Consider the following 13961-nt stretch of genomic DNA (forward strand, 5'->3'; position numbering starts at 1 on the left):
TCCCCTTCTCCTCCTGCCCCCAGTCCCTCCCAGCATCAGAGTCTTTTCCAATGAGTCAACTCTTCGCATGAGGTGGCCAAAGTACTGGAGCTTCAGCTTTAGCATCATTCCTTCCAAAGAAATCCCAGGGTTGATCTCCTTCAGAATGGACTGGTTGGATCTCCTTGCAGTCCAAGGGACTCTCAAGAGTCTTCTCCAACACCACAGTTCAAAAGCATCAATTCTTCAGCGCTCAGCCTTCTTCACAGTCCAACTCTCACATCCATACATGACCACTGGAAAAACCATAGCCTTGACTAGACGGACCTTAGTCGGCAAAGTAATGTCTCTGCTTTTGAATATACTATCTAGGTTGCTCATAACTTTTCTTCCAAGGAGTAAGTGTCTTTTAATTTCATGGCTGCAATCACCATCTGTAGTGATTTTGGAGCCCCCAAAAATAAAGTTTGACACTGTTTCCACTGTTTCCCCGTCTATTTCCCATGAAGTGATGGGACCGGATGCCATGATCTTCATTTTCTGAATGTCGAGCTTTAAGCCAACTTTTTCGCTCTCCTCTTTCAATTGCATCAAGAGGCTTTTTAGCTCCTCTTCACTTTCTGCCATAAGGGTGGTGTCATCTGCATATCTGAGGTTATTGATATTTCTCCCGGCAATCTTGATTCCAGCTTGTGTTTCTTCCAGTCCAGCGTTTCTCATGATGTACTCTGCATAGAAGTTAAATAAGCAGGGTAACAATATACAGCCTTGACGTGCTCCTTTTCCTATTTGGAACCAGTCTGTTGTTCCATGTCCAGTTCTAACTGTTGCTTCCTGACCTGCATACAGATTTCTCAAGAGGCAGGACAGGTGGTCTGCCTAAATAGACATTTCTTCAAAGAAGACATACAGGAAGACAACAGGCACATGAAAAGATGCTCAGTGTTGCTAATTATTACAGAAGATGAATCACGTCATACAGGTCAGAATGGCCATCATCAGAAAGTTGACAAATAATAAATGCTAGACAGATTGAAGAGAAAAGGCAACCCTTACATACTGTTGGTGGGAGTGCAAATTGGTACAGCCACTATGGAGAAAAGTATGGAAGTTCCTTTAAAAACTAAAAATAGAGCTACCATACGATACTGCAATCCCACTCCTGGGTGTGTATCTGGAGAAAATAATGGTTTAAAAGGAAATATGTACACCAGTGTTCATTGCAGCACTGTTTACAACAGCCAAGACAAGGCAACCACCTAAATGTCCACTGACAGATGAATGGATAAGATTTAGTATGATAAAAAGAAACTATCATGGGGGCAAAGAAAGTAGAAAATTGATTTTTTCCCTCCCTGGGAGAGCAGAGGATAACAACAGCTAACTCATATAGTATTTACAGTGCGCGCTCAGTCGTGTCCCACTCTTTGCGACCCCATGCACTGTAGCCTACCAGGCTCCTCTGTCCACAGGATTCTCCAGGCAAGAGTACTGGAGTGGGTTGCCATTTCCTCCTCCAGGGGATCTTCCCGACCCAGGGATTGAACCCATATCTCTTGTATTAGTAGGCAGATTCTTCAGCACTATTCCACTCACTGTGTGTACTCAGCCACTTCAGTCACATCCAACTCTTTTGCAACCCTATGGACTGTAGCCTACCAGGCTCCTCTGTCCACGGGATTCTCCAGGCAAGACTACTGGAGTGGGCTGCCACGCCCTCCTCCAGGGGATCTTCCTGACCCAGGGACTGAACACACTTCTCTTATATCATCAGCGCTGGCAGGCAGGTTCTTTACCACTAGCGCCACCTGGGAACCTCTACACATCCTTTAATTCTCACGTCAACCATGGGAGTGAGTGCTGTCATTCTACCCATTTCACAGATAAGAAAACTTCAGGCTTTGATTCCAGCGAGATGGTTCCAGAGTCCATATTCTTAAACACTAATTACTATTCCTCTTTGGGAAGTGCTGGATCAATTTGGGCCTCAGAAGACAAACAGAATCTCCTCAGAAAAAGAAGGTCAGTTTAAGCAGATAAGGTGGTGTGAGCTACCACACCGTAATCTGTGAGCATGAAAATGTGTTGTGTGCTTGAACTGGGACAAGAATTTTCTATGGGTACATTTGGGGCAAGGTGGAAAAGAAGGCTGAAACAGTAGATTGGGGCCAGAGTGTGAATGGCCTCGAATGACCTGCTAAACAATTTGTTCTGTAGCCTTCAGGCAAAAGGAAGCCACTAAAAGCTTCAGAGCAGAAGAACATCAAATTTGTGCTTTGAAAGAGAATGAGGAAGTCGACCTGCCTACGGTGAAACAAACACCTGGCAAATTTCATATGTCTCCATTCTCAAGCAAAAGACCATTTGATTCCTGAATATTGTACTAAAACCATGTTACATCAACAGATTTGGGACAAACTGTGCTGTAGATTTAGGTTTCAATCTCAGAACTTCTTTTTTAAGATAGCGGAAGATTTTTTAATCGAAACACAAAAAGCACCAATCAAAAGAAGAAAAAGTGACAAACTGGACTACCTTAAAATTAAGGACCAGGGCACCGCACTGCCACAGCAGGGAGCACAGGTTCCACTCCTGGCTGGGGAATGAAGGGCCCACATGGAGCAGAGGTTCCACTCCTGGCTGGGGAATGAAGGGCCCACATGGAGCAGAGGTTCCACTCCTGGCTGGGGAATGAAGGGCCCACGTGGAGCACAGGTTCCACTCCTGGCTGGGGAATGAAGGGCCCACATGACGTGAAGAGTAGCCAAAAGAGAGAAAGAGGCTTTTCAGAGAGTAAAAATGTAAGCCACATACATGGAAAAGGTATTTCCAACACCTATAACTGACAAAGGGCTTATTTCTAGAACATACAAAGAAGTTCCATTAATTAAAAGGCAGACAATCCTATAAAGAAAATGGGTTAAAGACTTGAATGAATACTTCACAAAAAGGTTACCCAGGTGATTACTGAACATAGAAAAGCTGTCAACCTCATTAGACATCAGAAAAATACAAAGTAAAATTACAATAAAACAAATAGCTGAAATGAAAGACAAACATGGGTGATAAGGTGGAATAAAGAAACCCCCCATGGACTGCTGGTGGGAGAGTAAATTAACAGAACTTTAAACAGACCCATAATTCCTAGGAAAGTACCCAAACAAAATGTACGTGCTTAAGCTCCAAGGGCCATGACAAAAAATGTTGAGAGCTTTACTCTCCGTGACTCCAAAACTGGAGACAGCTGTAAGTGTCTACAAAGAAGAATAGACAAAAGTGATAAATTTATAAACTAGAATATTCTACAGCAATGAAAATGAGAGTAGTATATCTACATGCAAGGGTACGAATAAGTCTCAAAAACAGAAGTCATGTTCGAATGTATGAATAAGTCTCAAAAACAGAAGTCATGTTCGAATATATGAATAAGTCTCAAAAGCAGAAGTCATGTTCCAATATTTGCGACCCCGTGGACTATAGTCTGCCAGGCTCCTTTGTCCATGGGAGTCTCCAGGCAACCATACTGGAGTGGGTTGCCATTTTCTTCTCCAGGGGATTTTTCTGACCCAGGGATGGAACCCATGTAGCCTGCACTGGCAGGCAGATTCTTTACCACTGAGCCACCTGGGAAGCCCTGCTGCTGCTGCTGCTAAGTCGCTTCAGTCATGTCCGACTCTGTGTGACCCCATAGACGGCAGCCCACCAGGCTCCCCCGTCCCTGGGTTTCTCCAAGAACACTGGAGTGGGTTGCCATTTCCTTCTCCAATCCATGAAAGTGAAGTCGCTCAGTCATGTCCTAGCAATGTTCTATTTTTTGACCTGGGTTATGGTTATTCTCCGGTCACCTGAGTCTTGTATTCAGTAAGTTATTTCTACTCATTTTTCCACGTTTTTGCCAACAGGAAATTACAGAAAACCATGATTAAACAAGAGAGACGCAAAGTGACCCTTCTCCAGGTCCTGAATTTAGTTCCGAAGAGGTCAAAGTTTTTTTCCTACCGGCTTAAAATGAGAACTTCCATGATGACATTTTTACTTTTGTTTCTTGTTAAGTGATTTTTTTTTAACCTCTTAAATATATTCGAGTTAAATGACAAGCTCAAGATCTGAAAAATCAAGCAGTAACTAAGTCCAGACCTGCTTCTGGCTTTATCAGAGCACATCTGACACCACTGTGTCAAGAGGAAAAATAAAGCCTTTTCCTCTTGTGCTCTAACAGGAAGGTTAGAAAATTCTATAGGGAATAGCATTCTTCTAGGGGAAAACAGAGTCGGATACGACTGAAGTGACTTAGCAGCAGCAGCAGGTGAAAACAAGCATGAGAAACTACTTACTAGCCACAGGCAATTCACACCTTTAAAGAGAGGCCCTAAGACACCTTACAGCAGTTCCCCTGGGCTTCCTTAACGGGGGCAGATTACGTGTCACTCCAAAGCAGAGACAAGACATCAGTGGGAAAATCAAATGCTTAGAGAGCCATGGAGCCATAGCAGGAAAAACCTGGAGTTCCTGGAGGGAATCTTATACAGTAGGGGCGGGGCAGAAGTCAGACCAAATACTCAACAGTCTTGGTTTGTACTCTCAGTTCTGCCACTGACTGTGTCACCTCAACTAAACCCTTCAATTCTCTATTTTGAAAAGTGGTACAGTGCAACCTGAGCACCAAAGAACTGCTGCTTTCGAACTGCGGTGCTGGAGATCTTGAGAGTCCCTTGGACAGCAAGGGGATCAAACTGGTCAATCCTAAAGGAAATCAACCCTGAATACTCACTGGAAGGACTGATGCTGAAGCTCTAGTACTTAGGCCACCTGATGCAAAGAGCCGACTCACTGGAAAAGACCCTGATGCTGGGAAAGATGGAGGGCAAAAGAAGAAGAGGGAGATGGTTGGATAGCCTCACTGACTCAATGGACATGAACTTAGGCAAACTCTGGGAGACCGTGAGGGACAGGGAAGCCTAGTGTGCTGCAGTCCATGGGGTTACGAAGAGTTGGACACGACTTAGCAACTGAACAACAATGCGACCTACTGATTCCCCACTTCTAGAAGCAAGTCCATACATTTCAATATATTCAACAAGGAGAACCTTCTATGGTCCTAGTCACACCAGCTAGTGGCAGAGACAGCGCTACTTCCCATATCTCTTGGTTTCAATTCCAGAAAACTCTCACCATCAGTGCATAAAGCTCACACTTGCCTTCTGATACCTGGAGACCTTGTTAAACATACCAGCAGCTACCCATTCCAGTGAAATTCTCATTAATCAGTCTGGAGTGGACCCTACCAGTCTGCATTTCTTAGCTGGGGGCCCAAGACATTTAAATCTTCAAACTTTAAGAAACAGGACGTTATATTCTACTAAACTCCAAGCAAACTCAATTTTCTTTATTTTTATTCTCTTTCTATCTGTTAAATTAGGGGAAACATTTTAAAGATGTTTTTGATGGATATAATGTTCCCAACCTAAACTATCAATACATTTAAGAATATTAACATTAATTTCAACTAGAACCAGTAAATATTATTTCCTTTACAATTCTCTAAACATTGCAGACTAATCTATTTTCTAAACATAAGTCTATTTGTATTGTGCTGTGTGTCCCTGAAAAAAATGAAATAAAGCCTATCTCAATTCATCCAGTTAATGTAAATCAAATACCAAAACTGCATATCGTCACCCCCACTAGATCATATTCTCCTTAAACACAAGGCTCTATCTTTCATATCTGATCATATCTTAGAGCAGTACTTGAAAAGATGGCTAGGTATGGATGGTGGATGAATGATGGAAGGGAGGATGGGTGGGTCAGTGGGTGGAGGGATACATAGATTTTTTAAATGAGCAAATATATGAATTAGTGAATTCTGCCCCCTGATAACTACAGGAAATTGTTGCCAGAGTTAAAACATATTCACAAGGGTTCAGCAAAACTTGCCTGATTTAAATTGTTTAATAAACTAGAAAAGTGAAAAGAAGTTGACATCACTACACAGGAACCTTTTCATTTCTCTCCCACCTCCTCGCTCTCCAAAAGCCCTCCAATTCGTTGACTTATAAGGACTACCCACGTGCGGTAGAAAGATCTGTGCCACCAACACATCACTCACCCCTCTCCACCACCGGGGTGACACATGTGGTCCCCTAAATGTTCCACCTGGAGGTATTTTGAGGGCAGCTAGCTAAAAGGGGGCTTCCAGAGCCAATGGAGGAGGCGTGACATGAGGTCACAGAGCCACTGCCTCCCCCTCTCAAGAGAAACCACTCTGCTCTATTTATTTCAGAATCCAGAGGAAGTCGACAAGGGTGGCAACAGCCGAGCACAGCATGTGGTGGAGAGTCTGCAGCTTGCTGGCGTGGTTCCCCTTACAAGGTAAGGACTCAGCTCGTGCTTTTTTTGATGCTCAGTTGACCTAATGTTTGGGCACTGTTCTCATAGAGGACTGACTGCAGAAGCAACTCAGGTAAATCTCTCACTTTCCACGTAAATCTCTCAGATTCCACTACAATTACACATTGGAGGGATGTTACAGGATTAATTGAATCTCGTGTTCAGTTGTTAAAGGGTCTATAGAAAGGGTCATTGTAGTGTGTGTCTCTGTGGAATCCGTGTTATGGTAAAGTGTAACTAACAAGTGTACTGTCTTTTAAGGGTATACCCGTTGAAAGAGCATCAGTTTGGCATTTTAAAACCATTTTGCTCTTTGGTCTTACTGTACAGCACAGGGAACGCTGCTCAAACTTATGTGGCAGCCTGGATGGGAGAGGGGTTTGGGGGGAATGGATACATGTATATGCATAGCTGAGTCCCTTTGCTGTCCACGTGAAACTATCACAACATTGCTAATTGGCTATACTCCAATACAAAATAAAAGCTTAAAAAAGCAACAACAACAACAAAAACCCTCCTTGTTTAAGCCTGAGCCAAATAATTTCTCTGAAACAGTTTCTATATGTTGAAATTAAAATGATAACGATGTTTGATCTACCAAACCCTATTGTTATAAGGATCAAATTTCAATTGTAAAAGTACTTTGAAAATGGCAAAATGCTAGACAACCCTTAATTAGTTCAGAAATCATGATTCCCATGAAAACCTTGTGCTTATTTTTTGAGTCACTTTACCTTTCCTTATTATTTGAAAATGTGATTTTGGATGCTTAAGTCTAATGTTGCACTATGAACATTAAAGAAAGACACATAGTTCTTAGCACAGGTTAAATCATTCCTACCCCAAAGTGGGAGCAGGATGTATTGTCTCTGAATCTCTGATTGCAACTTGTATCATTTTCTTGCAAAGAAAATCACACATATACAGCATTGCTTGCTTGCTGGGTGCTTCTTGTTTCCAAATACCAAATCTATAGCTATCTTCCAAGTGAAGCATCTCTCCTTCTAAATCTTCCTTCACCATAAGAACTGCATCTGGAGAATGTATCTTTTAAAACTAGATTTCCTTATGGCTACCGAAGGGGAAAGGGAGGGGGATGAATGAATTAGGAATTTGGGATTAACATATTCACACTACTTTATATAAAACAGAGTATCAACAAGGACCTACTGTAGAACACAGAGAACTACTCAATATTCTGTAATAACCTATAGGAGGAAAGAATTTGATAAATATGTATAACTGAATCATTCTGCTGTACACCTGAAACCAACATAACATTGTAAATCAACTATACTCTAATACAAAATAAAAATTAAATTAAAAAAAAACTAGATTTCCTATTTTACACAGTATTCCAATTTCCTACTTTATACACTTGAATATGTGCTCTCTTTTTTGGTCCCTGTACCCTGAGGCACTTAATAAAGATTCAATTTTGGTAATAAATAAGTTTCTTCAATAAGTGGCTTGAAGAAGAGCTAACTCATTCATAAAAAGTACAGGTAAGTGGCTAAAATTAGAATGCTTTCTATTATTCCAAAATTTAAAGCCTTTAACTGACCTTCACTTTTTCAGTACTCATTTCCTTTCAAAAACACCTCACAGAAATAATGTTTTAATAAAAACTACAATAATCATGCCCTAAAGTAAACCTAAGATAAGTCTTTTAGAATATAAATTACTCAAGTACTGTTTATAAAGAAAGGGGAGAAATGTATTTATTGCATCATGCACAGTGCTGTGTATTTTATGTTAATTTCATTTATCCTAGCCAAAAAAAAAATGAGAAAGGTATTCATATCCCTAATTTATATACGATAAAATTGAGGTTACAAGAAGTTAGAAAACCTGCTAGTAACTAACAATGTAACTATCAGCAAAGCACATAGTAGAAGTACTATCTCAAGAAAGTTTTCAGGGAGAGTATGAATTGGATTGTGATAGAAAATATGTTTCTTGATGTGGTTCAAAAGTTTGAAAGCCAGCGATTTGCACAATATGGAAGATTCCTTATTGAAAAATCCTCAACTGAAAACTCATCCAAAGGGGGCCATCCAGAGGGCATCTAGGGTCAACGGTATCTGAGAACCAACTGCCCACTGTGTGTGTGCTGTGTGTTCAGTCCCTTCAGTCATGTCTGACTCTTTACAACCCTGTGGACTGTAGCCCACCACGCTCCTGTGTCTATGGGATTCTCCAGGCTAGAATACTGAAGTGGGTTGCCATGCCCTCCTCCAGGAGATCTTCCCAAGCTGGGGATCGAACCTGAGTCTGCCTGTGTCTCCTGCATTGCAGGTGGGTTCTTTACCCCCTGAGTCACCTGGGAAGCCCACTCTAACCTAATCTTACTCATGCCCATCAGGGTCCCAAACAGGATAGGAGCTGACCATGCTGCTTTCTTATCAGCAAAAAGGCAGGAAATCATCAGTTTGGGCAACATAAATTGCCAGCTGTTTTTAGCTAATTGAATTATGGGAAGATCATGACACCTTCTTTTACTGCACAGCTTCTATGGGTGCCAAAAACTTATAGACCGAAAAAAAAAAAAAAAAAAAGGACCTATAATCTTGGAACCTGCCCTCTTTTCAGGATTGCTACTGGCAGCCCCTGCTGCTGTTGCTGCTGCTGCTAAGTTGCGTCAGTCGTGTCCGACTCTGTGCGACCCCATAGACGGCAGGCCACCAGGCTCCTCCGTCCCTGGGATTCTCCAGGCAAGAGTACTGGAGTGGGTTGCCATTGCCTTCTCCACTGGCAGCCCGTAGGATGGGTCAAACACAGGATCAATGGCGAATTTTTCAAAATTCATCCCATTTTCCTATACTGTGGATGATGAAAACCCACCAATTTGCACCCTCTATTCTGGTTGTTTCATGGAGAGTGGGATGCATGAAACAGTCCAGTTGCAGATGGAGTAAGGTCCTCTCAATACTTTCTTTGACCAGGAAAGAGTCATCCATTTACCGACACGTTGAGACAGATTCTTTAAAGCTATACTGGAAATCATTCAATTTTGACAAAATTTGATTCATTTTCACACATAATCTTCTCTATTGAGTCTATCTAAAGAATAACAATGATGCTTTTTTTTAATGATCTGAATCCAAGCATGTTTTGCCTGCTAACCTCAAAAGAGGAACACAAATAAGGCTCTGATCTGAGACTTAACTCATCTTGTGTCTCTGATTCTAACTTAGCTCTAGGCTTTATAATTTAATGTAAAGTGAGCATCCTATTAATATATTTATTAGTGAATATACATTTACTCGTATTTAGCCATTGATTGAAAAAATACTTAAAATCTGAGATTGTGCTCAGCCCTGGGAATACAAACAACTTTTGTATGAGGAGTTTGTAATCTATCTGCAAGAGACATACTCGTAACTGAAAAAGTGATGTGTGAAGTGCTGTAAGAGAAGTCTATCTGAAGCCTTCGGGGATCTGGAGGAGAGAGGAAGTCACTGAAGGGGAAAGAGAGGCGAAGGGCCAGTTGAGTTGGGCAGGTTTGACAAAAGTGGTGTAATTTGACTTAAGTCTTGAAGGAGCTAAGAAAGGCATTCGAGGCTGAGAACAGCGTGGACAAAGGCAAAGGATCTTCTTGAGTCCAAAATTTCTGGAGTTTGCAGGTGGCCATTTACATAGGGCACCTGAAAGGGAGTATCAGCAAATAAACTGGAGAAGATAGAGGGTCGAAGTATCTGAAGTACTGGCCTGATTCATACAAGCAGTGGGAGCCACAGCAAATATTCTAATGAAGGGATCAATTGAATTTGTATATTTTATATGTAATTTTTTTTAAGAATCTGAGTTTTAATTTTATTTTTAATTTTTGGCTGAACTGCAAAATCCCACAGCTTGTGGGATGTGGAATCTTAGTTCCCTGACCAGAGATTGAGCTTGGGCCCTTGGTAGTGAGTGTACAGAGTCCTAACCACTGGACCACCAGGGAATTTCCTTTCATCGTAATGCTGAAGCAGATGCAAATGGTTAAGTTAGAGGAAGCAGAGGCTAGAGGGAGGTTACTGCAACGGTCCAAGAGAAAAACAATGGAGGCAGTGATAGTAGTGAAAAAGAAAAACCGGAACGAATTGATTCAAGAGATGTTTTGGAGAGGGAAGAGGCTGGGGTGCCTCTCAGATACCTGGCATGCAGTGCCTTGTGATGACAGTTATGACCACAAAGACATGCTGGAATGGAGCAGGTGGTGTGTGTTGCAATTCAATAATTGGGCTACTAAGAAAAAGAATCCTTTCCTTTCTTCAGCCTGCCTATAGTAGGGTGGATACACTGCAACTCCCCAAACCTTGGGAAAAACCAAGGACTCTTAGGAACTGCACAAATTTTATCTACAGGTGCTCTGGTAGGTGGTTATGACTGCTGCTTGCCCTTCAGCTTCAGAGTCAGTCACGTGTGCTTTGGTGTGAAGCTATCCCACTCCTAGGACAATTGGCTCACGGGACGGGGGGTGGAGATGATGGTGAAGGTCATACGTTCCCTTTCTACATATAAACCAACCACACAGACACAATCTATAGCCTTTGACTTAACTAGTGACCTCATGACACACGGCGGTACATGGATGGATGAACCCAGTCACGGAGATAATGACCAAGCCCAGAAGTCAATAATCCACTCAATAAACACGACCTACCAGTAGTAAGTGGTGACCTCCTAGGAGAGACACCACAGGGATAGACCAGCATTTGGGAGTCACATCAGGGAACTCTGAAGGCTGACAGAGAGAACCAGCAAGTAGGCACAGGGCACTTGCTGTCTATGTTAGAAATGCTAAGGTGAATATGAATATAATGTAAATGTTTTTAGAGCCTGCAGGGGAGGAAGTGGTGAGCTAAGAAGATACCCGACACCCAACCCCTCTGACAAAGAAGGTGAAAGTTTGACTCTAAACTTGGGTGAAAAAAAGATTTTAAAGACAAATTCCACTGTAGTTTTCAATAGCAGCAAGAGCATCATGGGGAACCTTTTTCTTAGAAGATGTGGCATCAAGACTTAGGTACCACCGTCCTTCTCTTCTACTCTTTGACATGACTTAGACACATTAGCCAATATTTTTAAGTACTGCAGCTGAAGCCGTGTGGTGCAGTGGCTTCTCACTGAGCTAGTCTTCCTTTCTACAATGATTTCCTGTCTCTGAATCAAACATGGACTCCACATGACAACATTGCAAGAGAAACAGGCTTAGGAAGCCAAATGCAAGGCTAGGAGCCAAGAGCAGAGGAAATGACTGGTGTTCTAAGCCTCAGATGCAGTCCTTTCCATCTGGAACTCGGTACCTCTATCTGTGGTCAGCAGCCTGACTCTGACATCGCAACAGCAAGAGCAAACACTCCTCTTGGGAGATAGAATTCTTTGCCATATGCTAAAACACCATATTACATTTTTATACAATTTTTAAGACACTGTAAGGATTAAATGACATGATTTAATTCATAAGCATGCATTCCCAAGAAAAAGACCTTTAAAATGAGAGACATTTATCCATAAACAGAGTGCACATATATCTCACCTCTCCCTTCTCCCCCAGTGTGGGCTTCCTGTCTAAGACAATCATTTTATCAAAGGTAAGAACATTGGCAAATGTTCTGAGTGTTAACTTCTTGCCTGAAAGATGAAATCAGGGGATGTTGCTTAACACTAGTTTTATCCTATCATATATGTACGTAGTAGCTTTCCTCCTCTCTGTCAATATTCTTATGAACAACAGGAGAGCAAAGATAGCTATGCAATGCCTGTATTACAGTGTCATCATGAAAGCTGGCATTAAACCATTACTTTCCAAGCTTACACTGTGATAGTTTCTGTTAAGAAAGAATTGCAGATAAATATAAAGCACAGTCACTGCCCTCTTGCAGCTTCAGTCTGTGGGAAGCAAGATCATGCACAAGGGTTAGAGATAAAGCAAGAATCATATAATGGAATGATACAATACAAGTTGGTCTCGATTCAGATTCTTGCCTCAAGAGTTGCTTACCCTTAGAAGAAATTCCACTGTCATTTCAATGCATCTCTACTAATACTATCCTTATTACCCAATCATGGGTTGATTTTATAGATGAGAATATTCCCAAATGACCTGCCTAAGCAGAATTCTGGCCTATGCCTCAATGGTTTTTTTTGAAAACAATCTCTTTTTATTGAATCCTTGTTGTTCATTATAGTATTGGCTGATGATATGAGTATTTTTCCATCAGGACTCAAGCTAACTCTTTTCCCATGAAAGTCAACATATGAATACAATAATTTTGGGTGATTATTGCTGGAGGCTAGGTTGAAATTAATGACTTCAAAATGGAACAAACTAAAAAGTCGGTAACAATTAATTCCCAGACCTCTTCAATGTGCTTTTCCTAATACTTGAAATTTATCACAAGGAAATAAAGTCATTTCTTTTTCCTTTTTTTTAAACAGCTAAGATGATAGTGAAATTCATTGCATTTGCTATTCATATTTTATAACCCCATGGTATTCTTCTGTTCATAGACATGTTTTGTACTTGTCTATGATATTTTTTCATCCTCAGGAAAAAGAATTAAAGTTGAAAAAAAATAACAAATGGCAATAAATGTGCCAAATCAGCAGTAGAACCAATTTATTCTTCTATCAATTTCTTTTTTTGGGAGGATAACTTTGCAGCTGCTTAGAACTATTGTTTCTCATTCTCTGGGGGTTATGATTTGGGGAAATTACAGACTCTTACATGTGCCCAGGGAAAGCGCTGCTGTGGAATATTAAATCAGAAGAGATCCAAGAACATCCACCCTCTGGTGGAGAAGCTCTTCTACCCCAGGGGCTTACCTACTCCCCAGGAAGAGCAGATCTGTAATTCACAAGAGCTCCAGAGGATATAACATTCTTTCTTAGAATCTGAAACCCACCGCCCCCCCCCAACGGTACTCGAAGACACAAATCAGCCTTTTTGTAAACAGAGGCCAGAAAAGCTGAATTTTCTGGGGTCTCATCACTTAGGTAGTCCGACCCAGTTATACAAGCATGGGCTTAGAAGCCCACAGACCTGGGCACCAATGCCGTCTTGAGGACCTCTGTGACCTTGAACCTCTACTCCCTCATCATCAAGTGAGCAAAACCACTCTTCCTTTAGAGCAGGGCCACCCAATCTCTGGGATCTAATGCCTGATGATCTGAGGTGGAGCTGATGTAATAATAATAGAGTGCACAATATTGCAATGCACTTGAATCATCCCAAAACCATTGCCCCCTCCTCCATGGAGAAATTATCTTCCACAAAACCAGTCCCTGGTGCCAAAAAGGTTGGAAACTGCTGCTTTAGAGCATTAGTTTGAAAGTTGAGTTCAATATCAGTAACATGGAAGATACAATTTCCAGCATATGGCAAGGCAAGTGCCTCATAGACGCTGTTCAGCTTTCATCAAAACCCACCCCTTCATTCATGCTCCTTCAAGAGACATCGTGATTGCTCTAGCACACTGCTTCCCTCCTCTCCTTGCAGTTTTCGGTGTTGACTTTGGGTTCTGTTTCTCTAACAAATGTCTGCTGCTGCTGCTGCTAAGTCACTTCAGTCATGTCCGACTCTGTGCGACCCCATAAATGCC

The 13961-nt window shown here is 41.6% G+C and overlaps 1 protein-coding gene across 2 annotated transcripts in view; it reads left to right on the top strand.

Annotated features, from left to right (window-relative positions):
* Nucleotides 1-6260: 6260 nt before the first annotated feature.
* The window catches only part of CRTAM (cytotoxic and regulatory T cell molecule), a 28563-nt gene continuing 20862 nt past the window's right edge, over nt 6261-13961 (top strand). Inside the window, exon 1 of one of the 2 annotated variants that reach the window (XM_042233003.1) lies at nt 6261-6442. Coding sequence is in view for 1 of the 2 variants with exons in the window: in XM_015100966.3 (XP_014956452.3) it covers nt 6306-6351 (46 nt within the window). In the remaining variant the exon portion in view is untranslated. The remainder of the gene's footprint in view (nt 6443-13961) is intronic. The other variant, XM_015100966.3, reaches the window with a different exon arrangement.

Source organism: Ovis aries, chromosome 15 (assembly GCF_016772045.2).
Source record: "Ovis aries strain OAR_USU_Benz2616 breed Rambouillet chromosome 15, ARS-UI_Ramb_v3.0, whole genome shotgun sequence".
Taxonomy (NCBI): domain Eukaryota; kingdom Metazoa; phylum Chordata; class Mammalia; order Artiodactyla; family Bovidae; genus Ovis; species Ovis aries.